The 26,453-nt window shown below is 53.1% G+C and overlaps 3 protein-coding genes across 3 annotated transcripts; 2 read left to right on the plus strand and 1 right to left on the minus strand.

Annotated features, from left to right (window-relative positions):
• Nucleotides 1-1,124: 1,124 nt before the first annotated feature.
• On the minus strand, nt 1,125-15,039 carry ZDHHC3 (zDHHC palmitoyltransferase 3). The gene is made up of 8 exons (XM_032957815.2): nt 14,610-15,039; nt 14,007-14,082; nt 11,754-12,091; nt 8,906-9,030; nt 8,342-8,438; nt 6,799-6,880; nt 6,117-6,247; nt 1,125-5,274 (listed from the first exon to the last, which is right to left on the minus strand). The coding sequence occupies exons 3-8, from the start codon at nt 12,054-12,056 to the stop codon at nt 5,116-5,118; spliced, it is 897 nt and encodes a 298-aa protein (XP_032813706.1). The 5' UTR covers nt 12,057-12,091; nt 14,007-14,082; nt 14,610-15,039; the 3' UTR covers nt 1,125-5,115.
• Nucleotides 15,040-15,305: 266 nt separating this feature from the next.
• Nucleotides 15,306-21,696, plus strand: EXOSC7 (exosome component 7). The gene is made up of 8 exons (XM_032957813.2): nt 15,306-15,552; nt 16,300-16,401; nt 17,383-17,477; nt 17,912-18,077; nt 18,326-18,396; nt 18,910-19,033; nt 19,627-19,782; nt 21,516-21,696. The coding sequence occupies exons 1-8, from the start codon at nt 15,493-15,495 to the stop codon at nt 21,618-21,620; spliced, it is 879 nt and encodes a 292-aa protein (XP_032813704.1). The 5' UTR covers nt 15,306-15,492; the 3' UTR covers nt 21,621-21,696.
• A 109-nt stretch (nt 21,697-21,805) lies between these two features.
• CLEC3B (C-type lectin domain family 3 member B) lies at nt 21,806-26,354 on the plus strand. The gene is made up of 3 exons (XM_032957814.2): nt 21,806-22,965; nt 23,351-23,437; nt 24,910-26,354. The coding sequence occupies exons 1-3, from the start codon at nt 22,863-22,865 to the stop codon at nt 25,320-25,322; spliced, it is 603 nt and encodes a 200-aa protein (XP_032813705.2). The 5' UTR covers nt 21,806-22,862; the 3' UTR covers nt 25,323-26,354.
• Nucleotides 26,355-26,453: the final 99 nt, after the last annotated feature.

A 26,453-nucleotide genomic window follows, 5' to 3' on the forward strand; every position in this document is an offset into this window, starting at 1 on the left:
TTCCTGGCAGGCCCCGCCCCCTCCACCCGCCCCGCCCCCTCCACACGCCCAAACAACCATAAAGTGCCCTCCCTCCTTACCTCTTGGTGGACTTGTATATGTATTTCTACTGACCGTGTACCTCGTATTTTTCATTCTATGCTGGTATGTGCAATCCAAAGGTTGAACACGAAATTTAAAACTCTTCTGAAATTCGTGGTCCGCCAGGAAGTCTGTGTTGTTGGCCTGACTGGATGTGCTTCACGTAATGTTTTTTCAGGTTTGTTGAATTCTCGTCTCTCATCTTTTTGTTGTATTTACCTCCGTGATTTGTTCTTGACACCTGATGAAGATCGCTTGCGTTGTGATCGAAACGTCGTGATTGTTTTTTAAAATATAATTTTATTGTATTTCTACATACGTGACTTTACCGAAAAAACCAATGAGTAATTTTATGCAGTCACGAAAGCTTTAATACTTTAATATAACCACAAAGTGGTGCTGACGTCGTTTGTGCCAGGCTACGTGCACTTTGAGGCTGAGTGACGTGTGACGGCTCGCTGGCAGGAGGTCACGGAACAGACCCAGGTGCCATAGGTTGACCGACTGAGATGACTGGCAAATGCACCGCCTATGCTCCCCACTGTGCTAACTCGCTGAGTTTTATCAGCCCAGCGCTTCGCTCGTTGTTGTGAGCGTCGCTCCTCCGCCCTTCGATGTTGCTGGAGGGCGACTGCCTCCAACTGCCCAGAAGCCTCCTTCACGAGCCTCTTCCACAGAGGCCGATCTTAACACCGCTGATACGAGTTATTGGCAAGTCCACTCAGCTCCATATCCTCCATCTCTTCTGTAGGTCGTGCCGCGCCCGTTTAGCCCCCTCCATCCGGCCAAACAGGGGGCTCCATGAGCGAGCCTCGCCTGCTGGAGCGCACTGATAGGTCTGTGTCCAGATCGTTCAAGGATCTGCGAGCTCCTCATACAATCTCGCAGGGTTACATCCAGGACGGATCGTTGGCAGGCCAGCCTGGACGTTTCAAACACGCACCCTGCCCCCTGCCGTGTTGGTCTCTCAATGTAATTCCAAACATGCACACAACACCGGGCAGAATCAATTCCGTGACTGCACCAACATAATAAGCACACACTGCCAGTCCGTGCCTTTATTCACATTCCGTATTTACATACACTGACCACAAACGCAACCCCACTCCCATATCCACTCTGCAAACTAATTTAGCATGGCCACGTGAATTCCCTGGCTGCGAGGTGTGGACGAGACCTCAGGACCAGTCCACTTGGACCGTTTAAGCCGAGGGTGCCCAGGGGTGGAGCGCGTTTGGCATGTGCCCTGTTGGAATGAATGCAATGGTGGGTCCCGGCTCAACTTCCCTCTGTGGAGCATGAAGCTTGAACCACTGGTCAATGGAGCAGTGGCACCGCCGGCACACCCAATAGCCACATCACTGCGAGGGCAGTCAACTAGTTTGTTAACTTCCAGTTTTGAACAGACTGCAGCCTCAATTGTTTTGGTTCAAGCAGTGAGCCCGACGTCAGAGAATGATTCTCACCCTCCCCCCCTGAATATCTGTGCCCTGAAGAACTAATATTTAGGATTTTTGGTTTACATTCCTGAATATTTGATGAGCTCAGAATCATCTTGCAAGCGGTACAAATACGTAGAGGTGGTGGTGGGGCATTTTTGTTGAGGCGTCAAATATGTTCCACTGGTTGAACAAATATGTAGGCCACTGATATTTATCTGTGCGGGTATGCCGAGAAAAGAGGCTTCTCTAAGCTCAGTCACCACAGTTACGAACACAACGGATGTTTTTTTAATCTCTCAGCGAGGTCAGCAAACGCCAGGTGCCACTGCTGTCGCGCCAGCTCCAATGTTCACTGATAGCCTGCTATGAGATCGTGAAACACTGTCTAAACGTACAAAGATAGAATGTTCACGCCAACTTACGTCCCGCGGCAGTGCTTTGCGACATTAAAACGCACCGCACAATTTTACACAGCGATGAAAACTCAACATTGTGAACGGCAGTGGCGTTCTTTTTAGTGTGCGATTAGTTCCGCATTACAATTAAATTTGAGCAAGTTTTGAGGCTGGTCTTCGTCAAAAGACGGTGTAAAAAAAATCAAGTGATGCTTTTCCTTCTCGCTGGAAGAGCAAACGAAGGACGATAGGCCGACTGCGATCTACTGGTAGCAGAGTCCCAGCGGGAGACATCTGACACGGTCATTATTCCGTCCAGAGTCAACCAAAGGCCCGGATTTGTTGCTCCGAGGTCACATCTGGGGATCCTGCCCTCGTGTAACGGTGAGCACACAGGACTTGCAACCCAGGCCATCGGTGCGATTCACTCTTCCGTGGCGGCAGTTGAAACGGTGCAAGTTTCTCACCCCTCCCTCCCATGGCTGCCTCTGTCCACGCAGCAGTGTCCACATGGGTATACCACACCTTGTCCATCGGCAGGTCGCGTGTGGCAGGGTAAAGTGTCGGTATGGGGACTCCCATCTCTTTTGAGATGGCTGGCCGGTGTGAAAGAGGCCAAAATATCCTCTAAATGATCCCGCTCGTGGAGGCCCTTCTGCCAGCAGTGGTGTGAGCAAGAAATTGCATGGCTGCTCATTTATCTTTTCAGATCATTTCACATGGCCGTGTGCAGTACCATATATGGTGTGATGCATGTGCAGTACCGGCTGGCTTGTACCGGCTCTCATGCAATGAGAAACTAACAACGCTGGAGAGCCACCCTGTCACGTCAGCGCGTATAACGTGAAGTGCACGGCACATTCAAGGATAAACAAAGTTTAAAAGAAACGTTGCACGCCAGAAAGAGCGGGGCAACGATGCGTTCCGCTCCCGTCCATCAGCTTGGGCCGTCACCCCTCTGCGTGTACAAGGAATGGCTGCGGCGCCCATCGCTTCGCTGAAGAAAAACCACCACCGCCGCCGTTAAATATTGTAACCGATATTTTTGACTTAAAAATGTCCAAGGGGGGCTGAGCCTTTGAGGGGGCGGAAGGTTGGTGGGGGGGGAGGGCATCTCCGGACAGGAGTGACATCTCGCCACGGACCACGATGCGTTGCAGCGCGCGGCGTTTGCCGACGTTCGCGTTTATGCGGGGGTCTCCGCCGCACGTGCAGGTGGCGGGGTGAACACCGCCTCAACGTGCTGCGATCAAACAAGGTTCACGTTAAAAAAAACGGCTTAAAAAATCTTTAATTCACTCAACTACAGCACTGCACTCGGCACCGTTCAGCGCTTCTCACCCAAGGTTTCCGTAAAAATGTCGACTCCTTATTTACTTCAATTAAGATTGACCGCCTCCGCTACCATCGCAGAAGATTATCATCGAATTGGGGATTCTCTCCACACAGCCTCATGCGCATCCTCCAGCAACACAACTTTGCTGATCTCAAGGAGCATAAACCATCACGTGAACTCCGGTCATCCGAACAGCAGCGGCTTTTGGCTAACCATCGAACAAAGACCCATCACTGCATCGTGCACTTTCAGATGTTCTTCTGCGGCCATCTGGAACGCTCTTCCTTCTAATATTAGGAAGCCACTGGAGCTATGCACTTTTAAATCTAATTTAAAATCGAATTTCTTCAGAACTGCTTTTTGTGTTTAGTCTGTTATCCTTCCCTCGCACCTCCGATTAGCACGGTTGGCTATGTACGGTGCGAAAGAAGTTTAACGTACACACATACACACAAGTGTTGCATTATACTATTTTGTGTGTCACCCTCCCTCCGGCTTAATTTCTCATGCATTATTTTCAATATATCTGACCCGGACAGCTCCAACTGAAATTAAGCCTTGCTCACCACCTTTGTAAATTGACATAGCGTGGCCCAGCTTGGCATCATGAAAGACTGAGAAGTACTGCCCCAATGGTATTCCTGTCAAGTGCCACCCCTTTGATTAAAATGGAAAGCGCTATGACATTCTATCATGTATTTCCAACTGATGTAAAACTCTATGAGAATAGTAAACAATGTAGTGGTTTTCCATTTCGTTAAAAGAGCTTTTTTTGGAGAAAAAAAAAATCACTCTTTGGAATATTTGCATAATATTACACACTCGTAATGTTTGCCAATTTATAACCCGCTCACAGGCTTGCACGGGGGCTGTCAATGATACCCAGACACGCGGGGTCAAAGACTGCACAGCAACAGCGACAACCCGCCACTGTCAGTGAGACCCACCGGTTCCTTTACACTTGTATTTTGATTTTGACATCACCTAAATACCCGAAGTTTCTTCAAGATCGTTCCCTTCCTGAGGAAGCTCTCGGCACGTCTAGAGAAACTTCGGGACGTCGTGCCGAACAGCATGCGGCACAAGCCGAAAACACAACGGAGAGATTAAAATAACTAAAATGTACAAAGGCAGCCAGAAGGATGCGCCGACCCGCCATCATCGTTTGTGATTTTTGTCGGCAGCCCGATGGATATTTTTCCTATTGGTGTGCAGTCTTAGCAACGTGACGATTTGAACTCGAATTACACGCGTTACCCACAGCACACCTCACCTCACCCTCGGCATGAAGCAATATCAAGTGCCCCAGAGTGTCACGCGAGTCGTGAATGGCACCCGGAATCCTTCCGCTGTGCCCTGTGACACTGCAGGGCGCGCACACACACGTATGAACGCAGTATCCTGGCACTATTTATTGAAGGCTAGTGGTCGCTTCCCAACACCAGCAGCACAGTCGCTCATGATCACAGTATCATTACAAATTCTACGTGTGGCGAAGGTGCCTCTCAATGCCATGCACAGCGAGGCGATCCTGCTGCTGCTGTTGGTGCTGCCTACGCGTTAATCGTTGTGAACGTCCATCGAATATTTGGCAAACACTGTATTCGATTCCTCCCTTGCCTTAAGCATTACCGAGATGCTCTTTACCCAATGACTTTTAAGGCGAGAATTAATTCAGCACGATCTCAAAATTGCCACAACGACACACTCGCTCGCGTGTGCTCGCACACACGTGCGTACAATTTACACGCCGACTCCAGCCAAGCCCGGGTTCCACCGGGCGTCAGTGTCTGTGGTCACGTCCCGAATAATGCCCGGGACTCACTGGCACACGCACAGCGGGCGGTGGGGCCGGCACGGGTCACACCGTGTACTGGTACGGCTCCGCTTTTCCGTAATCCGGTGCTACAAAAGGGTTGAACCACGCGATGGAGAACGGGTGACCAAACACGGACTTCATGTTCATCCACTTGGACTGCTTCACCCATCGGGGCTCCTCTCTCTTCAGCTGCTCGATCCCCTGCACAGCACAGAGTCATCATCATCATCAGCCACGATCAATCCTGTCATCATCATAATAATACACGGTCAATTCCCTGCAGAGCAGCCATCACCATTCACTGCATCGTTTCACCAGAAGCTGAGTGGTTGAAGGTATGAGTGTGCAGGTGGTTTAACTGCACTCGGGCCCACAGGTCAGAGGGGTCCAGGCACCGGGTTACAAAGAGGGGGGAAATTGGGACAGGGGGCCCCATCTCATTCTAAGTGCAGGGCCCTCCCGTACCAACAAAAGCGCATGACACAAGAATAATACCCAACATACAATCTGCAATCACACTTTTAAAATGATATCTACTACGTCGGTCTCAAGTAGCAGATTGCAAATTGCCCCCATTATCAGAAAACAATCCAACCCTTATTTCTTCAGGAGTTGGAAACAACCAGTTAGATGTGTAAATACGGTCTGCTTCGCAAGGGAGACCTGGACCAGATCGAAGACCAATTCAGACATCAAACTGGTAGCAAATCAAATAAATGCCAAAGCAAGAATACAACTAAATACATGAAATGGGTGTATGCCCAGGGGCTCAATGGCGTGTCAGAGCACGGAGCCAACAATACCAAGTCCCTGGTTTGGATCTGGGTTGTCAAACTGGATTCTCAAGTGCAGCGAGTCGGTGATCTCAGCCCAGTCACAAATCACAGGTAGCAGCTGCTGCTGGCTCGGATTCGAACCCAGGTTCCTGGGGGTTCCGACTCAGTGCCCCGACCTTTGAGCTACCTCCCGGAAGACGCGGCCTGCAGCGCGACACGCGGCTTCGCGTCCGCGGTAGGGGACGCGAGGTTGCACCGCCCGCGTACCGTTTCGTCGGTGCAGATGGAGTAGACCTGCGTGCCGCACATGATCGTGGTGAAGATGAAGAAGAGGAGGCCCTCGAGGGACAGCAAGATGAGCAGGATCACGGAGGACGACGGCGAGAACGTGCTGCACTCTGCTCGCGACACAACGGTTACGCACGTGGAGATTATTTTCCCCACTCGGGTCGCTGGCGGACCGGAGCTCGCCTTGATACAGAACGCGACTAGTAGCCACAGACACGGCGAGAGTAATACTGGATGTGGTGTGCCGGGCACGGGACGATTTTCTGGGTCGCTGACTCAGACAGAGCCAGCTCAAATTAAATTCAGGTTGCGTGGCACGATGGCGGGGTTTTATCTGTGGAGATATAAGGATTTGCTTCCCACTTCGTTTGTGATCATTTGTTATTATTTTTGGTCACGATTTGGTTCAAGACACTATTATTATGGTGGTGCACTACGGCGCCTCTAGTCGTCGCAGGGCTCACTAATCCATGAAGTGCAATGACACAATTCTTACAACACAGATTTTTACACGTCCAATTACAATCACGTATATAATAGTAATGTGTTAACATTAATACATATTAATGCTTATCAGAAAAAAAACAAAATAGATATCAGAGAAGAGGCCACCAAATATAAATGAGAGCAGAGGCAAGCGAATAGACGTGAGAGTACTCACTCTCCCAGTTCTCCCCGGAGCAGTACACCAAGTGGATGAGCACCATGACGAGTGCGTGTACGGAGATGAGCGCGATGTACATCTGTGAATGAACAAGAGCACAACGCTGCACTGGCACCAAGAGCGACCTTCACGTTGCCGCAGCTTCGTTGCTTTTCATAATTTTTAAACATTACATTGTGTCCTGTTTGTGGTACCGGCGACATGTCATGAGCCCCAAGTGTCCACTCGGAACTCTCGCAGAGCCGTGCAGCTCTTCGTGCCCATGGAAACAGATACTACAGAGCTACCTGTAAGAACCCGTCAAGTGACCTACGATTCACACAGTAGGGGGCAGCACTTCCCCAACTGTCCTGCCACAGTCATGCTCGTCACATGGCAGTCAAACCGATAAACATTTTAGTGGGGATTGGTCATAACAGGACGATCGGACATTCCAATTTTTAGCCAATCCCACGACCGTGCAGCACGTGGGAGGAAACCACAATAGCTGGATGTCGTCAGTACGTGTTGATTATTATTATTGTTCTTATTGTTGACCCAGAGAAGCCTCACTGAGTCTCGGGATTCTTTTTAAGGAGTATTTGGTTGTTTTTGCTGCGATTCAAGTGCTCCTGACTGCTGATTAGACGGTGTTTATGTATGGGACCTTTCTTGCCAGTATCCAGTATCCAGTATCAAAGTATAAGCATAGGTATTCTTGGTTCTTTCGGTAAAGTCACGTAGAAGGGAAACAATAAATAATACAAAATAATAAAAATATATTTTATTATCTTATTTATATTATTATTTTATTATTTCATTAGTTTTATATTTTTATTATTTTATGGTTTCCCTTCTACGTGACTTTACCGAAAGAACCAAGAATATGAATCCCTGCAGTCACGAAAGCTTTAAATCAAAAAATATAAGCATAGGGTTTACCCTTTCTGACAATAAAACAGGTGTTAAGATGTTCAAACATAAAACAAAAACCTTTTGCAAGGAATCATGTCTCCATTAACCACATATACTTGTGGTGTTAGACCACGCATTCGCTGGTCTAACACAAGTTGAGACTAGGCCTGAAAGAAGGCTGTCTCTGGTGTAGACCAATCAGTTTCAAAGACAAAGCATAGATTACCAGAGCATGTTTTTGTTTGCATGTTCAGAGTTTTCTTGTATTGTTTGCTTGTATTTAATCAAGCTGCTCAACTTATGCATTCACACAGGTGGTCGTGGAGGGCCGTGGAATGTACAAAAAAAATTTATTTTTTATGCAGAAAAACGGAAAGGTGAGGGAGACGCATTGTCTGCTTGTTTATCATGACGGTCCTGCCAATTGAGTAACTTTGAAAGTAATTTTTCAGCATTGCAGTTCTTGGCAACTACCAGTTACAATGTACATTGTTTTGGCTATGGGAGGAAACCACACCGAAAGATACCCCAGTCAGGATTCAAATCCACACCCCTTCTTTCTGCGAGGCACACGTGTTACCGCTGCGCTGCCCTGCCACTACACGTGATCACCCTGCAAGCCACGTCACACGCAGAGGATACTTACTGTGAAGAGTACAAAGTACTTCTGGTTGCTTTCACCGACACAGTTATTCACCCAGGGGCAGTGGTGGTCCATCTTCCTGATGCACCTCTTGCACACGCTGCCCGGATCAGATAACCATCATTACAATCGCGAGTACATTGTATGTCACTGTATGTCACGCAAGGCTACCACGGAGGAAGCCACTGCTACGCTTCACGGACACGGTTTGCAGTACAATCGGGGGCGGTGTTGCTGCTGTGTAATCCTAATTTAGCAATCTGCAGGTTGACTCAGCCCATCGTCCCTACGGGGCCGATAAAATCAGTGCGGAAGACAACAGTGGTTGTCCTTTGGATAGACATGCCCCTGCTGAAAATTTTAGATGAGCATAAACTCAGGTAAATGAGCTCTGTAAGAGCTTAAATGCCCCAGCGACTCAACGAAGCGCCTTGCATCTCATCTCGACCCTGCCGATGCCCCGCTGCAGCCTACCCCAGGGGACCCCCGGCGGCAGCCGTCCCCACGCGGCGCAAATGGTGGACGGTGCGTGGGGTGGCGATACGAGCTCATGGGAGCGGTGGTCACCTGCAGTGGTGGGCCCGGTCTGGCTTGATGCTGCAGCACTTGGGGCACTTGTAGACCACCTGGCCGGGCTGAAGCTGCAGGCTCTCGATGTACTCCTTTGTTGCGTTGCCCTTGGGAACAGCGCCCTGCGACGCGGACGTCAAAGCACGGGGACACCGATGAGCGGCGCCACGTCGTGACGCAAAACTAGTCGCGTGGGAATTGCCGCAAAGCCCACGGACAAAGAGACAAAGATCCCCGTATAGATTTTAACAGACTTTTGGGGCTGTTTGCAGGCACCTATGAAGGCCGGCATGGCATATGAGGGGGTGGGTGGGTGGCCAGCACAACACCCGGATGCTTTTGTCCCCCCCAGTGCTGATGGTTAGACGCTGCACCAGGCTGATTTGACTGGTTCAAATATCCGCCACTATTATTGTTGGTGAGCAGGAATCGTGCTTGAGTCGTCAGGTTCGTAGAACTGCACACTGACCACTGTGCCACCACTTCCGCAAAGCCTAAAAACCAAGACAAACATCTCCCGTATAGCCTTAGACTGCTGGGGCAAGTGCTACTAGCAAGCACCTATGAAAGCCGGCATGGCACACGAGGGGCTGGGTTGCCAGCACCACGTCCGTCTGACTTTGTCTCTCCAGTGGCGATCTTTACACATCACTCCAGGTACTCATTTGAGACTGAGTCGACTTAGGGGAGGCCCAACATCGATTCAGATAATTGCCACTGGCGTTGGCCATGAGCGAGAATCGAACTCTGATCACCGGGTTCGTAGCCGCAGTGCACTAGCCACTGTGCTGCCACTTCCACAAAGCCCCCACACACGCGCGCGCGTTCCCAACACGGGACACTGTTGAACATCATGAGTGTTGAAATCCATGGCCTAAGCACCAACGCACGGCAGTGCAAAAAACAACTAAGAAAAAGCATGCGTATGTTTGGAGTCTGTAACACTGTGCAAAGTGCGTTTGTTCTCGGAAGTATTTCTTTTTTTTATGAACTTGTACCACCTGCTAGGATGTATGGATCAGAAATGTGGACATAACTACCGAGCTGTGGGCAACCATTTGATTAACTCGACCGGTTTCGACAGCGTGGCAACGCAGCACAACTTTAAAATAAAAATTAATTTACATTGACTCATCTTTATGAGAGTTATCGTCACCCTCCTTTACAGACAGACCCTGGGACAGCCGTTAATGATTTAGCCTTGATTGAAAAGCATTCCACAAGGGGTCCTATTGATCGTTGTGTTGCTCATGTGGTTGCCTGACCTCTAGATTATGTTATTGTTCGCAGTGATCTTTGTGAACTATTTATGTACGCCGGTCAAGGGGCTAAAGGTTCTGTTAAGAACATTTTGCAGGCTTTGGCGGGATGCGTTGCTCGGAGGGAAGATGGCCAGCAGTCAAGAATATCGGTGGAGTGGCAGCAACATAACACACCCCAGAATATGTCTACCGCAGAGATGGAGCAATAAAATTATCTCATGTGTAGAAACTAGACGGATTGATGCGTTGCGAGACCGTGAGAGATGGCGGCGCTTTGGGAAACGTTAAAATGTTGCCCACAAGGTAAGTCAATAATGCCACTCGTCGCCAGTAACTGCTCTGAGTCAGCGGGGAAACTGCCACATTCCTGGCTTTCTGTTGACGTTGCCTGGCTATCAGCAGATGTATGAGGCAACTCCACCCTGTTCAAAGATAGCAGACTCAATTAGGTGGCTTGGTGGCTCAGAGGTCAGCGCGGAGCTCGGACCGCTGAGTTCCTGGGATAAAATCTAGGTTTAAATCCAGGTTATATCCAATAACTGCACCAAAAAAACTATTACAACAAATTTGGTTATTCACTTATTTTGGATAATTTAAAGCTCTGAGAATTGAAAGTATGGTTTGACTGCATGATTAACATTACTCACATATGGCAGAGCGAGTGAGAAAGTGTTGCCCTCTACTGCATGCGGACCAGCGTGTCACTTGATGAAGAAATCTCAGAGGTAGCTCTGTGATATCCACTTCTGAATGGGTACTTATGTCTCAGGAAAGGCTGACAGGGCCTGCTGGCCCACAATTCAGTTAGATCCGTCCCACTGAACGAGACGCTCGCTCAGCGGTGGTCAGCCGTCTCGTTATCACTCTTCAATTGCTGCTACCACCATGGTTACTGTGAACTTCACTCATTCATTCCTCCACCCAAGTTAGAGACTCGGTCTACCAGACTCTTCCATCTCATCAACTGTGTTCAACCACCACACTGTAGGTCACAACAACTCACTCATCCACCCACTCATCCACTCATCCACCCACTCACTCACTCACCGACCCACTCACCCACTCATCCACCCACCCAACCACTCACCCACCCACCTACTCGCCCACCTACTCACCCACACACTCACCCACTCCCAAAAACCACACACTCCAGGTCACATCACTTATTTTTCTGCTTTTTCCCTCGCACTGCTTGACTTTGGAATTCTCTCCTCTCATCATCAGCTCTTCCCAAGTTCTTATAATGATAATAACCTCATTCAATTCAAAAGTATGTAAACTCTCACCTCGTGCAACTTTGATGGCGCTGTTTGTTGCTGGCTGCTTGGTCTTTTGGGGCGGTACTCAGCAACCGTGTTAATAAATAAAACATGTACCCACTCTTGTAAGGTAAGGCCGGTAGGGGTCAGATCGAAGGGATCAGGCAGGGGGGTCAGACCAGGGGGGTCAGGCCAGGGGTGGTCAGGCCAGTGAGATTGCGCTGTGGGGGGAGGGGAGTTAAACTGGCAGGGGTCAAACCGGAGGGGTCAGGCAGGGGGGTCAGACCAGGGGGTCAGGCCAGCGTGACCGTGCGAGCGACTCACGGGGTCAGTGAGCATGGCCTTGCAGTGCGAGGCGACGGCGAGCAGGGCGAGGGCGTTGAAGAGGGTGCCGTTGAACAGCGCGTACGGCACGCTCGCCGGCAGCAGCAGCACGAAGGTCACCACAAACTCGGCGTACACGACGAGCATCCAGGTGATAACAGCGCACGTGATGCCGCAGCAGTCGCGGATGAACCAGCCGGCGCGGCCCATGTCGGGCGGGGGTGGCGTGCAGCGCTCCGGGGCCCGGTACTCGGCGCGCCGCTCGATGTCGCGGTTCGGGGCCCGCCGGCCCCACGTCAGCATCGCAGCCGCGCCTCACCGCCGGGCATCACGGACACCTACGCAGGCAACAACGTTGGGGTGGAGGGGGGAAGTTCAAGGCGCAGGCCGCCCCACGAAGATACGCGCACAATTGTACCCGACAACCAGGGTCGCTGTAAAACTCGAGTAGGTGGTACGTGACTCGTAGCCACAGCCATAGCGAGGGGTATACTGGATGTAGAGTGCCGGGTGCGGAAATATTTTCCAGCTTAAAATTAAGGCCCTGGCCTCGCATAGAGACCCACAGTCTTACATGTGGTTTAATTTCTCATTAATATTTTCCGGGTCACTAGTAGACCACAGTAGGTGGCACGTGACTCCGTAGCAAAGGCCACTGTGAGAGAGGTTTGGGGGGGGGGATGGTTGGTATACAACCCAAACGTTCCAACCACAATACCCAACACACATACACAGAAAATACCACCGTGCTCGCCACAGTGACACAGACCAACATTGGCCCGTTTCCCGCTTGTTGCAGAGGTTTGAGGTTTGAATCCGGCGGGCTGGCCTGGTTATTACTGCAGGTGTATTATCACAATAATACGAGCCATCTGTTTCACAGTGGACATTAAAGGTCCACTGACGTCATTCGAAATGAGTCGGCCATTGTACGCCATCGTCAGGGTCAAAATGCTAAATATTACCCGATAACCACACAATTGTGATTACACATAGCAAAATCACTCCTGACTGTCAAGACTACATCCATCTGTAAAACAAAATGCCTTTTTGATAGCCCTGCGGCTGACCTCACGGTTAGACGTGACTTTGAACGCCAGCCAGTGGCTGGGCTGAGATGTGGTCGTCGGCTCGAGTTCAGCTCATCCTCTTATTCCACTAAGCCACAGCGCGTCCCTCTTCATTCCCGCAGGAAAATTGGTCATCGCAGAGCCTGACGCCAGCTCTGTGTCTGACGTGGCGCTTCAAGGGGATTCTCTGATTTGGGAGGGGAGCAGAAATTTATGTACTTGTGCAAGTGGCACTCATATCGTCTTGTGTATTGTTTGTTGATGTAACTCGCTGACCCACCCCTACTGGAAATATGTAAAAAAAGTGCTTTATAGCTCATCGGATTCTTCCAGGATAAATAAAGATGACAATTTTGATCCTGACTGAAACCACGTTAATAAAGGTTTACTTCAAACGGAGAAAGTTAACAGCTTAAAGTACACGTGCACGGTTATTGGTATCCTTCAAGCTGGGAATAAATGTAGATCGATTGGGCAGGACACGTCGCTTGAAGGGACACCTATGGTCAAGAATAGTGACAAGAGTGGCAGCCAAGGAATGGAACGTGGCCGACAGGACGTTGACTAAGAAGATGGAGTGATGTCATTAGTTCCTCGTGTGCAGGCGTTTGATGGATTCGTGCATCACAGACCCGTGACGGATGTAAATAATGTAGGGAGGCCTTTATCCAGCAGTGGATTGCTCATGGATGTGGATGATGATGGTGATGAGAGTCAAATGAGATGGAGCCTCTGATTTCGGACGAACATTTCACCCACTTTAAAGATGCGGAAAATCGTGAGTGTAACCCTGAGAAGACTTCTTAATTGGGCATTGTATGTCAACCTATTAGAACCGTAGTTCACAGAATACACCACCAGCACAATCATCACCACAACCACCGCTACCACCACCAGCACAATCACCACAACCACCGCTACCACCACCAGCACAATCGTCACCACCAGAAACACTCAATCACCACGACCACAACCTCAACCATTACCCCCAGCACCATCAGTACCACACTCATCACCAGCTCCACTATCACAATCACCATTAGCATCACCACCACAGACACCACTACCGCCAACACCCATCAGTACCACAATCATAACGACAACCATCATCACATTTACAATCACTACTACCACCGCAACCATCACCACAACCAGAACTGCCAGCAATAAGCGGCCCACTCACCCGGGGTGGAGGAGGAGGCCGATGGAGCCCGAGCCCCGTGGCGTGTGGCCTGAGACCCGCACGAGCCAGGACCGGGCTGTCGCACACACAGGCAGGGAGTCAGGGCAGGGTATCAGGGCAGGTGTGAGGGCAGGGAGTCAGGGCAGGGAGTCAGGGCAGGTGTGAGGGCAGGGAGTCAGGGCAGGGTGTCAGGGCAGGGAGTCAGGGCAGGGTGTCAGGGCAGGTGTGAGGGCAGGGAGTCAGGGCAGGGTGTGAGGGCAGGGAGTCAGGGCAGGTGTGAGGGCAGGGAGTCAGGACAGGGTGTCAGGGCAGGGTGTCAGGACAGGTGTGAGGGCAGGGAGTCAGGACAGGGTGTCAGGGCAGGGTGTCAGGGCAGGGTGTCAGGGCAGGTGTGAGGGCAGGGAGTCAGGGCAGGGAGTCAAGACAGGGTGTCAGGGCAGGGTGAGGGCAGGGTGTGAGGACAGGGTGTGAGGGCAGTGAGGGCAGGGTGTGAGGGCAGGGTGTCAGGGCAGGGTGTCAGGGCAGGGTGTGAGGGCAGGGTGTCAGGGCAGGGTGTCAGGGCAGGGTGTGAGGGCAGGGTGTCAGGGCAGGGTGTGTTTGTACCAGGCTAGGTGTCCACGACGAGGAGTCGGGGCCCAGTCGCCGGACTCCGCAGTGAGTACGGACGCGCGAAACTCCTCACGCATCAACCACCACAACCACAACACCACCACAACCACAGCACCACCACACCCACAGCACCACCACAACCACAGCACCACCACAACCACAGCACCACCACAACCACAGCAGGAGGGGCGGGGTTGAGAGGCGGCGCGGCCTCCGCTGGCGAGGAGAGCGCTCGAGGCAGCGCTGCTTCCGAGAGAGGCGGCGGCGGCGGCGATGACGCCGGGGGGGAGGGGCCTCGGGCGCCACGATGACGTAACGAGGACGTCACGAGCACGCGACGCCGTGACGGGCACGGGGGACGCAGAGCACGCGGAGACGGCGCCAGGGGGAGACGAGAGGAGATAGAGGAGGTGGTGGAGACAGAGGAGGTGGTAGAGGTAGAGGAGGTGGTGGAGGTAGAGGAGGTGGTGGAGGTAGAGGAGGTGGAGACGAGAGGAGGTGGAGACGAGAGGAGGTGGAGGTAGAGGAGGAGGTGGTGGAGGTAGAGGAGGTGGTGGAGGTAGTGGAGGAGGTAGAGGAGGAGGTGGAGGTAGAGGAGGTGGTGGAGGTAGAGGAGGTGGTGGAGGTAGAGGAGGTGGTGGAGGTAGAGGAGGTGGTGGAGGTAGAGGAGGAGGTGGTGGAGGTAGAGGAGGAGGTGGAGGTAGAGGAGGTGGTGGAGGTAGAGGAGGTGGTGGAGGTAGAGGAGGTGGTGGAGGTAGAGGAGGTGGTGGAGACGAGAGAAGGTGGAGTCGAGTGGAGATCGGAAGAGAGACGAGGAAGAGGATAGAGGAGGAGAGACGAGGAGTCGTAGACAAGAGGAGGAGGGAGAGGAGGCGACATGGCGGCCCTGCTGATGCTAAGCGAGGCGGAGAAGGCCTTCATCGTGCACGGCGTGCAGGCAAGTGCAGACCCAGTGCAGGGCCCAATCCAGGGCCCCAGTGCAGGGCCCAGTGCAGGCCCAGTGCAGGGCCTAGTGCAGGGCCCAGTGCAGGGCCCAATGCAGGCCCAGTGCAGGGCCAGTGCAGGGCCAGCAGCTCCCCTCTCGGTGCGCGAGCCGGGCAATCGCCTCCCTCGCCTCCACCGCCTATCGTGAACACTCGACTAGTCTGACCATACTTCACCACGCTGGTCAGTGCAGCTTGGTGGTGACCGAAGGGGGGCTGGGGGAGGGCGTAGTACAGTACAGCAATGGGTTCTCACTTGATCAGAATCATTATTTAGATTGGAAGAATCCGATGAGCTATGAAGCTCTTTTTCACAGACGTCCACTCGCTTTGCAGATGTCCGGTAGATGTCGATGCCCAGTCGTGGCTAACGGCATCGGCGAGTGATATCGGAACCCCGTGCTGGCCTCATCCACTTCACCAATCCGCACTGACCAGCGTGGTGAAGTATGGTCAAAAAACCCCCGACAACTGAGTGGGGAGACCTTAATCCAGCAGTGGATTGATAAATGATTGTAAAGTGAACATTGGCGTCGAACGGATTATTGTAGGAGCAGTAGAGATGGCGACGGAGTGGGGTGGCCTTTATCCAGCAGTGAATAGATCATGGCAGCTGATGATGATGAGGGAGCAGCATCGGCCTTGCGTCTTGTCAGTGTCCAATTGTCCTCTCTGCTCGCGGTTCCGTGCGGCCGTCTCAGGACGGAGTCCGCGGGGACGGGAGAGGATGCGAGGACTTCCGCGTGGTGGAGCTGGAGACCGAGGTGGTGTCCAACACGAGCGGCTCCGCTCGCCTCCGCCTGGTGAGCGCGGCCACGCCTGGCGAGCCCGTGGGGGGGGGGGGCGCAGGGCCACGCAGCACGCGGCCTCCGCACCGTCTCGCTCACTCGTGAGGATGCATCGGGGCTGGTGTCATCCTGCTGCCCCCCGCACCTCCGATGAGCACGGTTGGCTACGTACGGTGCGAATGAAGTTCGGCACGCGGCGTCCATGCGTGCGACCCAATGCATGGGTCCTGGCGCCTTCCCCGTGCGGTCTTTACCAGGCTGTTGCGGCAAGTGCCGTGAGCGTACAGCACCTATTGTGGCACACGAGGGGGTGGCGTGGCCTACACCAACCCACCACTATTGTACGAATGAGACAACAAAAACTAAAAGCAATGCATACCAAAAGGTCGAAACTAAATGTAAACATTATTTGTGATTTAAATTGCAAACTGCGAATCGTAACATTGGCGTCGCCATTGAGTGTGCAGACACGGCATCTGCACCTGGGCCCAGAGGGGTCGAGGTGCCAGGATATTGAGAGGGGAGGTGAGAATCAGACAGCGGTGGGTCCCCATTTAATGCCTTACACGAGGGCCCATGCCAACAGCGCTACGCCACTGTGGGTGAGTCCATTGACTCTCTCACCGGTGGCGGTGGTTACTTAGATACAGCATCCACACGAACCTCCTAGACCGTAGCCAGAGTGGACAGTTTCATAAAGGTGCGAATGTGTCCCTTTACACTGCGTGGTTAAGACAGTGCTGACGAGTCATGGAGAGAACATGGCAGTGTTGTAGGTACATTTAGGCACACACGGCTGTTCTGAGTGGGACGTGTGCCGGATGGGTGAGACGGGCATTGGAGTGGTCTCCACGAATCTGACGACCAAGGGGAAGACGCAGATCTTGGAGGTCACGTGGTTACTGTGCAGTAGCTGTGGGATCTGGCGGAAGGGTAAACAGCATTGGTGATGCCGTAGCATTTGGCCATAAGGACATCTTGATCTTTACTCTGCAGGGTCAGACGGACGTATTGGTGGGAGTGAAGGCTGAGCTGGGCTCGCCGCGTCTGGACTGCCCTGATGAGGGATACCTGGAGTTCTTCGTCGACTGGTGAGAGGAGAGGCCGAGCCGACAGAGGCGTAAGGAAGCGCGTCATTCGCAGCTCCTGCTATTGACGCGCTTCCTTACACCTCTCTTCCACCGTACAACAAAGCCGTGGCTTGGGGAGGTCTTCATCCAGCCAAGTGTGAAGCACTGTTGCTACTGATAATGATATCCTGAAAGAGATCGGGATTATGCAGCGCTCCAAATTACTCAATTGGGATTACAAACGTCAATCATTGCCCACGACCGGCAGATGAACGACCAGTTGCTGAGCTGTCTTGTGCTGCACAGGGACAGCTGCCACTGGGGGTGCCCATTCAATATCTTAGATGAGATGCAAATCGCATATCACGTGCAAGGCACTTAAAGACTCCCCGGCGTGAAGGGCGCTTTATCAACAACAAATCAACGCTTCGCACCGTGTTTTACTGCACCACCAGCTCCGCGAACGCCACCCCGGAGTTTGAGGGCCGGGGCGGCGAGGACCTGAGCCTGGAGATCTCGAGCGCGCTGCAGCGCTCGTTTGCGCACGCCGGCTGTCTCGACCTGCGCTCGCTCTGCATCCTCCCGCGCCAGCAGTGCTGGGTGCTCTACGTGGACGTGCTGGTAAGAAAGCATTTGCGTCAACGTTTGCCCACGTTCAATCGGATTTGAAACTCGGCGTACAGTCAAAAGGTTGAAAGGTCAGCAGCCAAAGCATTTGTGTTGGGTCGGGTCGGCAAGCGTGCAGCGAGCGACAGTTGAATCGGCCTTGAGCACCGCGTGTGTTTGTCGTCACACCGAGCAGCGACTATTTCGGAGGCGCGGTACAGGGTGTGTCTGGCCTTGTCAATTGTTTGTTATCTCCCGTGCAGCTGCTGGAGTACGGAGGAAACGTGTTCGACGCCGCCTCCATCGCCGTCAAGGCCGCCCTCTTCAACACCAGGTAGCGGTAACGCTCGGCCTTCGCATTGACGTTCACCGCGGCCGGCGTGGCTCCGGCGCGACGGCTCGCGAGCGTCGCATCACCAGCTTTGCGGCACGAGCAGCCCTCGTCGAGTGCGGATCCTTCCCTTGCGGAGGGCCGGACGCCGACTTTCAAACGCTTTTGGCGGTTAACCACGGCGTTAACTCGCAAACACGGCCCGGACACTTCTGTCACTGTCAGAGGCCCTCTCAATGATAGGGAAGTAACTGAGAGCGACGAGCAAATTATAAACAATGTTGCTGCCAGGTTGGAAATATTCCCACTCTAGTACCCGATTAGTGCAGCCAAGATGCTAATCGTGATGGATAAGTATCGCTGTTTGCGGGACCTTGTAAAGTTGCAGGACTCGCGTGGCCGTAGGCCACATGGCATTAAGCCGCCGGCCGGAGGTTCCCCCCCCGACGTAGAACGCGTTCCGCCATGCCGTTTGACCGTCACTGCAATGGTCGCGTTGGGTGGCGTTGCGCGCAGGATCCCGACGGTGCACGTGAGTGAGGACGAAGAGGGCGTGCGGGAAATCGAGCTGTCCGACGACCCCTACGACTGCGTGCGCCTGGAGGTGGCGCGCGTGCCGTGCATTGTCACGCTCAGCAAGGTGAGCGGTGGCGATGTGGCTGCCACAACCACAACAGCGGCACAACGTGGATGTACCCAGCGGCGCTCCCACTGGGACCTTGCATTGAACAGGGGCAGGGAGTCGACAGCACGGCTGGGGGAAGGTAGTTCTAGATAATGGGGGCAGCTGAGGAGAAATGATCGACCTCTCACTGAGTGAAGGCTGAGGACTTCGACAGATGGTGTTGGTTTGCTGGAGTGAAGAGAACGCTTCGAGGGGATATAGAGTGAGATGAGGGGAGAGGTAGGCAGGGGTAGTGTATGGAAGATCTTAAAACTAGTCGGGTTGGATTAGTAGACGGTTGAGGGATCAGTCATGTGTGACGATTGCCACGGTAGCACCTGGCGAAAACTTGAGCAGAAATACTCAAAACCTGGCCAAACGCAGTCATGGCCCGACACTTAGATCCGTACAGCCGGGGTACGTCGATCAGCGTTATTTTTCTAAAGAACGGACAGGCCGCCACTGGGTTCACTCGCTCGCTCGTTTCCCCGTGCGCACGGCTCACCCCGACTCGCTACACCAGGGCTCGCCACTCACCTGTGCTGCGGTTCGCCGCCCGTGCCCTCCAGATCGGGCAGCGGCATGTGGTGGACGCGTCGCTGGAGGAGACCTGCTGCTGCCGCGCCAGCCTCATGGTGTCCGTGACGGCGGCGGGCGCAATCACCGGCCTGCGCAAGGCCGGGCCCGGCAGCCTCCACCCCGACAGCGTGTGTCACATGATCGAGGTGCCGCCCCCTTCCCACACCTTTTCACCTCCCTTGACCCAACGCCTCTGTAGGTGGTCGCTCCACGGTTGGCTCATCACAGTTCACCTTCCCCCCCCCCGTACCCATTGCGATTCGATGAATCGCCACAATTGTGGTTCGTGAGTGGATTTAACATTCAGTTTTGATATAACAGATTCTTGTTCCGTTTCGTTGTTTACAGTTTTGTTGGATCCATTGGCCGAAACAGTATAAAATGGTCTGTCTCGTTTGTGTTGTCTGTCATTTGTCTCACCTGCGTTGTCCGTAACTGATGTTCTTTCTCATTTCTATTGTGCATCTCGCCCGTCTCGTCTTGTCTCATTGAATGCACATTCGCTTATACTTTGCGTAAATCGTAAATAATCAAATAGAACCCCCTCGATTTTACACGTGAATCCTGAGCGCAATAATCTATTTCAATTTCCTGAGTCAATGCTTCCTTCCAGCGTTGCTGTGCAGCGGTTCTGCGTGGGCCTCCTGTAGTTAGCCCAAACCTAGTGAGTGTAGGGCCCTCTAGTGGGCGTGAAAGTTATAGCAGCCCTCGCACGCAGCACACGCACGCAGCACACGCATGCACAGACGAGATTGCCACCGTTCGTGAGCAGTGGGGTTGAGTTGAACCGCTCCTGGCTTTTGATGGTTCACGCATTGCCAAGACAACCAGAGAGCGAAGGCAGTTCCTATAAACAAGTGGTGGTGGTGAACGGGCGGCCTGCCAGGACGCACCGATCCAGCTTGGCAAGAAGACGATTGGACGCATTGCACGAGAGAAACGGGAACAGACGAGAGGCGATTCTTGAATTGTGACCGTGGATAGTGGCAATGCATCTACATGCTTTTGGGGTGGGGGGTTTATTAATTGCAATACTTTACTCTTTGGTTCTATTGGGTAAAGTCACGTAGGTAAAAAATAAAATAACAAAAATCACGACGTTTCGGCCACAACACAAGCGGCCTTCATCAGGTGAAGGGACGAGACTGTCTGGAGGACAGCACTCCAGCGCTGTCCTCCAGACAGTCTCGTCCCTTCACCTGATGTGGCCGAAACGTCGTGATTTTTGTTATTTTATTTTTTACCTACGTGACTTTACCCAATAGAACCAAAGAGTATGGATCCTAGCAGTCACGAAAGCTTTAAATCTAGAATGCAATACTTTACCTAAATAATCCCTTAAGATGGAACATTTAGATTGTAAGGGTGTCTAGGGTGTTGAACCGTTGCAGCAGCAGGTTAGGTTTGGGTAACGTCTGTGACCTCATTCCAAGACGTCGTGCAGAGACGGTGAGACGCATTGCTCCTCGAGCAGTAGAGAGGGTCTGGAGACGTCATCGTGATTGGCTCCCGACCGCTTCACGACCTCTACTGCGTTCATCGTTCACACATTCTGGAAATTCGAATTTATTAGCACCCCACTGCGGATATGGTGGATACTGTGTGTAGTGCAGTCGCCAACTCTGACTCCATCGCTCTGGGCTCGCTGTGCTATGAAGAAGGGCCATTGCCCAAAACGTGACCTTTTTTTCTTTTAAGGGCACACGGTGTTTTTGACGAACGTGACGAACGTGTTGAGCATTTGTTATTTGTGCTTGCGTACCACTGCCACCAGGTCATTTTTGTATTCCAGGCAGGAGTCGTCGCTGAGTAATGTTAAATTCTGTTGGACGAGCGACGGTTTAACCCCTTGATTTGTCGTTGCCATCTTCGCGTCCAGACCGGCAAGCGAGTGGGCGTGTCGCTGCACAAGGCCCTGGATGCCGTCCTGCAGCACGAGGAGTCGCAAGGCACCAAGAGGGAGAAAGTCGGCTTCCTCGGATGACACGGGGCCACGCGGAGCTCTCCCACACAACATGTTTGAATATTTTTTTGCCACGCAATAAACGTCTCGTTTTGTACGTCCGCCGAGTGCGTGGTGGATTTCTCGGTGGCGCGACGTTTGGCCATGCAGTTGGCGGTGTCTGCAAAGCGGAGGTTGAGGGAGCGAGCGGGGCGACGAGCAGGCAGACCCTGCTGCCAAGTCGCTGGAAAGGAAGTGGCCGTTTCTAAAACCATTTGTTTAAAAAAAAATCGGTGTTTAATCTCAGCGGTGCTGTTGAGTTATGGAGACCCACACGCTCGCCACCCTGCCTCCTTCCCCTCCACAGATGTTCACCTGAAACGCCCTCGGAATACGTCTCTTGTCACGTGTCTAACAACGCGCGCTTGGGAGCAAGCGTGGAGAAAGTTTCCAAAACAGCGATGCCATCTACCCGCTTGCGGCGCGGGTGGCGGTGTCGTCCGAGGCCGTGACCCGGGTTCCCCTTCACTCCGGCCCCCACTGGACGCTCGCCTCCCCCCATCCCCTCCACCCCCCCTAACCAACCAGCTCCAGACGGCCACACCCAACTACTCGAACCGGAGTGCGGGGCCGTCGCTGCGCACGTGGCTTGGCCCAGCAGCTAATCGTTCACAGATCGAGAAACTTGAATTCCGCCTCGACACGAAGCCCGGTTATTTGTGCCAAGTTCAATCTTCTGCAAACCTCCCATTACGAAACGCGTTTCTGAGACGCCTGACCTGGCAGGAGTGGCATCGCCGGCCCAAGGGGTTTATTTTTCACTTAAATTCCACTTTGGACAATTTCAAGAAATCCACTTTGTAATGTAAGATTCACTTACGGATGTTGGATGGCGGGGTTGGTGTTATTTCAAGAAATATAGCCCATGAATATTACATGTTAAAAATGTAAATTAATTTTTTTTTACACAGCAAGAGAAAGTTTGCCACGTTGTGTGCACACATTCTAATTCACGAACTCTAAAAATCGCTTATTGCCGTTTGAAGATATTTATGTAACGAGTCGAGTTTTGGGATAAGCTGGAAATCACGGGGTGGGGGGGGTAGGGCTTCGTGTGTGCCCCCCCACCCTCTGCTAGCACTCCCCATCTGCCTCGCGTTCCCCCACCTGCCCCAGCGCCGGCCTCATCGGGTCCCGCCTCCTTCCCCCTACGCTGGGAGACGTCGAGGCGTGCGCTCGGGGAGAGGGTCTGGGCCACGCACAGTCCGCGGCCTCGCTGGGACGATGGCGACCGCCCTGCTGCTGCTGCTGCGTTTTCTCTTGCTGGCGGTGGCCGCTGCGCCCCCGTCCAGCATGCAACCGTTCGGCTCCACCGCTCGCTTGCACGGTAACGCGGCAGAGGGACTTGGCGCACACGGACGGCAGGCGGACGTGTATTCCGCAGCGCTGCGCCATGCATCTGCTGGCTGTCACGCATGCATATATGGTTAACGTTCCTCCACTGCTAGCGGATATGGTAAATTGGCAGCGGGACAAGGGCGACACGACAAGACATGCCAGATCTCGGTGCCATGCATCCACTGGCCGCCGTGCGTGCATATTCGGTGGCCGTTGTTGCATCGCACAGGGACACGGGGCAGAGCTGAGACAAGCGGCCGGTGAAGTCGATCGACATGTCTAACGGTGGCCGCGTGGATTTTGTCGGTGATCCTCGGCGTGATTCGTGGTGAGGGGGCGGGGGGGGAGTCTCACGTCTCGGTCGGCTTCCCCAGACGAGACGGTGGAGGAGCTCCGGAAGGAGATCGAGGACATCTGGCTCGAGCTGAAGATGCTGAAGGAGCAGCAGGCCCTGCAGACCGGTAGGAGCAAAAGCCCTTTGCGAGGTCACAGCCAGAGGCCAGGGGTCAAGATAGTTCACAGCCAGAGGTAAAGGGAGGTCACAGCCAGAGGCCAGGGGTCAAGAGAGTTCACAGCCAGGGGTCAAGATAGTTCACAGCCAGCGGCCAGGGATCAAAAGAGGTCATAGGCAGAGGCCAGGGGTCAAGGGAGGTCACAGCCAGGGGTGAAGTGAGAAGCCACACCACCAGTAGGAATTTCAAACGGATTTGCTGCAGTTGGGCTGTGGCTCGCACAACTCAGCTGTAGCCCAGGCATCATTCCAGCCAGGCCCCTTCAAAAAAACTTCAGCTCTCAGAATTAAACAAGTCGGTTCCACCGAATTCGGCAAAGTACAAACAGTTGTGTTTAATCTTGATTTGAAGCTTTCGTGACTGCAGGAATTCATACTTTTTGGTTATTTCGGTAAAGTCACGTAGGTAGAAAAAAATAACGAATAAATCACGACGTTTCGATAGCAACAAGCCATCATCTTCAGGTTAAACAATACAGCAGGCAGACTGCTGAGGAAGAAATGTAGCGAGAGAGCTACTGCAACCAAGGGTTATACAAATTTCATCCCTAGTCCCACCCACTTACCCTTGGGTGTACCCACCACGTGAAGACGATGGCTTGTGTTGCTATCGACACGTCGTGATCTATGTGACTTTAATGAAAGAACCAAAGTATAGTTTTGTGTTTAGTTTGTACATAATCGGAGGTGCGGGGGAAGGACAACATACATGCTTAGTTGAACACATGAGAACATAATTCAGTGTTCCTAGTGTGTGGTGGAGAACTGAAAGGATCTCGAAACTAGTTCTGCGTTCTCTGCTTCTGCCATTCACTCTACTGATGTAGGGTGATATGTACTGGTTTGTGAGAGTTGCAGATGGGAACTTTGTCTCATGTCTCATGCAAAGACGCAGACCACACATCTGGAAGGGTAATTCAAGTCCCGGCTTAAGAGGTCTGTGACTACCTCTACAAAACCGGGCGCTCCGAAAACACAACCCGAGACAGGGCTCCACGACGTGCCTACTCCGTGGGGTGCGAGTGGAGCGGTCGGTCAGCCATTGCCCCCCCCCACCATGCCCCCCTCACCTTGGCCCGCAGTGAGCGTTACCCCCTTTTCCATTGGCACATCAGAACCGAGCCGGCGCGGGAGCATCGCGAGCAGGTGGCTTGCCACCGGCTATTCGCCGAGCTGAACCGGACCCAATCCGTGATCAGCTGATCTCGCAAGAAATACAAATCTCGCTCGGGATCAACCAAGCGGGGCCAGGGATGGGACTCGCGATACTTTCATCGCGTGCGACGTCGGCGGCACGGCTCGGGTTCCGGGTGGAAAGCAACCAGGCGCCTCGTGGCCAAGCACGGCCTTGGCACGGCCCCGACGTGCGGCGGAAACGCAGCGTGCGTGCGCCCGCTCACCCCCCGCGTCGCGGCGGCGCAGTGTGTCTGCGCGGCGAGAAGGTGGGCCGCAAGTGCCTGCTGGTGGAGGAGGAGCCGGGCGAGCTGGAGAAGACCTTCTACGAGGCGGGCGAGGCGTGCGTGCATCTCGGCGGCTCGCTCGCCGTGCCGCGCGACGCCGACGAGAACGCCGCCGTCGTGCGCCTCGCCCGCCGGGCCCTGGGCCCCGTCGCTAACGTGTGGGTGGGCCTGAGCGACGTGGCCTCCGAGGGCGCCTTCCGGGACCAGTCGGGCGTGGCGGTGAACTTCACGATCTGGGAGGACGCCATCTCGGGCCAGCCGGACGGCGGGCGGCGCGAGAACTGCGTGGCGCTGTCGGTGATGCTGGACGGGAGGTGGTTCGACGACCCGTGTTACCGCCTGGCGGGGTACGCCTGCGAGTTCGTCGTGCCGTGAACTCGCCGCTCGCGTCGTTTGCACCGATCCGATCTCGCCGACATCCTCGAGTTTTGTTTGGAGCTCAGAACGCAAACGCCAATTAACATAGGCAGTGACTCTACTTACTCTTTGGTTCTATTGGGTAAAGTCACGTAGGTGAAAATAAAATAACAAAAAATCACGACGTTTCGGCCACAACACAAGCGGCCTTCATCAGGTGAAGGGACGAGACTGTCTGGAGGACAGCGCTGTCCTCCAGACAGTCTCGTCCCTTCACCTGATGAAGGCTGCTTGTGTTGTGGCCGAAACGTCGTGATTTTTTGTTATTTTATTTTCACCTACGTGACTTTACCCAATAGAACCAAAGAGTATGGATCCTAGCAGTCACGAAAGCTTTAAATCTATAAGTGACTACTCTAGAAGTTTGAAGCATATATATTAAAAAGTTATCCATATATATGACCTATGGCCCAAGTAGGGGCCGTAGTTCAGCTTTGTTGTTTGCAAGCATGGTGGTTGGAATCGGAGGAAGCAGCCGGTTTTTTAAATGTCACCTTCATTGACCAATGGTTCACCACCCTGAATTATTATTTTGGGCAATTTATTAAATTGAGGCAATGAACACAATCTAAACAAAATTTAGTTGCCTCCAAATTCTCTGAAAATCAGGAATGTGAACATTTCGGACAAAAATCCTGGTATTTGAGTCCTCCTGTCTCCCTTAACGCGGCAACATAAACGCCGAATTATACCAACGATGAAACGATCGTAGCGCCAAAACCCCCGTCTCGCCCGGCACCGGGTCACTTGCCGTTCGCTGCGTGGCACCAGTCGAATTATTGCACCGTGGAACTCCTCTTACCCGTGACGCAGCAGCCAGGGGCGCAAACTCCACGGACCCAATCTGTAATCTACCCAGAAACCACTGGAAACCGGTTGCTAAATCGCACACCCCCGCGACTTCCGCAGAGTGGCTGCAAACCCTACTCCAGACTCTCTTTATGAATAAAGACCTCATCAAGCCGACGAGGTGAGGCGTTCTCGCTCTTACTGATGCTGTGGTTCCTGCTGCGCGTTTTATTCACCGAGTTACACGGGACGGCTTCGTTTCGCAGCGGCGGAGAACGAGCTACGTAGCCATGCGATGAT

The sequence above is a fragment of the Petromyzon marinus genome, chromosome 20 (genome assembly GCF_048934315.1).
Source record: "Petromyzon marinus isolate PM22_M1 ecotype Great Lakes invasive population chromosome 20, UKy_Petmar_22M1.pri1.0, whole genome shotgun sequence".
Taxonomy (NCBI): Eukaryota; Metazoa; Chordata; class Hyperoartia; order Petromyzontiformes; family Petromyzontidae; genus Petromyzon; species Petromyzon marinus.

What these genes read in the sequence shown, in the direction of transcription:
- ZDHHC3 (XM_032957815.2), bottom strand. Translation starts at nt 12,056, where the DNA reads ATGCTGACGTGGGGCCGGCGGGCCCCGAACCGCGACATCGAGCGGCGC. An exon ending in AGGCCATGCTCACTGACCCC is followed by an intron (nt 9,031 to 11,753) that starts GTGAGTCGCTCG and finishes TCCGCGTCGCAG; the next exon opens with GGCGCTGTTCCCAAGGGCAA. An exon ending in CCATCTGCACCGACGAAACG is followed by an intron (nt 5,275 to 6,116) that starts GTACGCGGGCGG and finishes TGTGCTGTGCAG; the next exon opens with GGGATCGAGCAGCTGAAGAG.
- EXOSC7 (XM_032957813.2), top strand. Translation starts at nt 15,493, where the DNA reads ATGGCGGCCCTGCTGATGCTAAGCGAGGCGGAGAAGGCCTTCATCGTG. An exon ending in GCATTGTCACGCTCAGCAAG is followed by an intron (nt 19,034 to 19,626) that starts GTGAGCGGTGGC and finishes CGTGCCCTCCAG; the next exon opens with ATCGGGCAGCGGCATGTGGT. An exon ending in GCGTGTGTCACATGATCGAG is followed by an intron (nt 19,783 to 21,515) that starts GTGCCGCCCCCT and finishes CTTCGCGTCCAG; the next exon opens with ACCGGCAAGCGAGTGGGCGT.
- CLEC3B (XM_032957814.2), top strand. Translation starts at nt 22,863, where the DNA reads ATGGCGACCGCCCTGCTGCTGCTGCTGCGTTTTCTCTTGCTGGCGGTG. An exon ending in CTCCACCGCTCGCTTGCACG is followed by an intron (nt 22,966 to 23,350) that starts GTAACGCGGCAG and finishes CGGCTTCCCCAG; the next exon opens with ACGAGACGGTGGAGGAGCTC. An exon ending in GCAGCAGGCCCTGCAGACCG is followed by an intron (nt 23,438 to 24,909) that starts GTAGGAGCAAAA and finishes GCGGCGGCGCAG; the next exon opens with TGTGTCTGCGCGGCGAGAAG.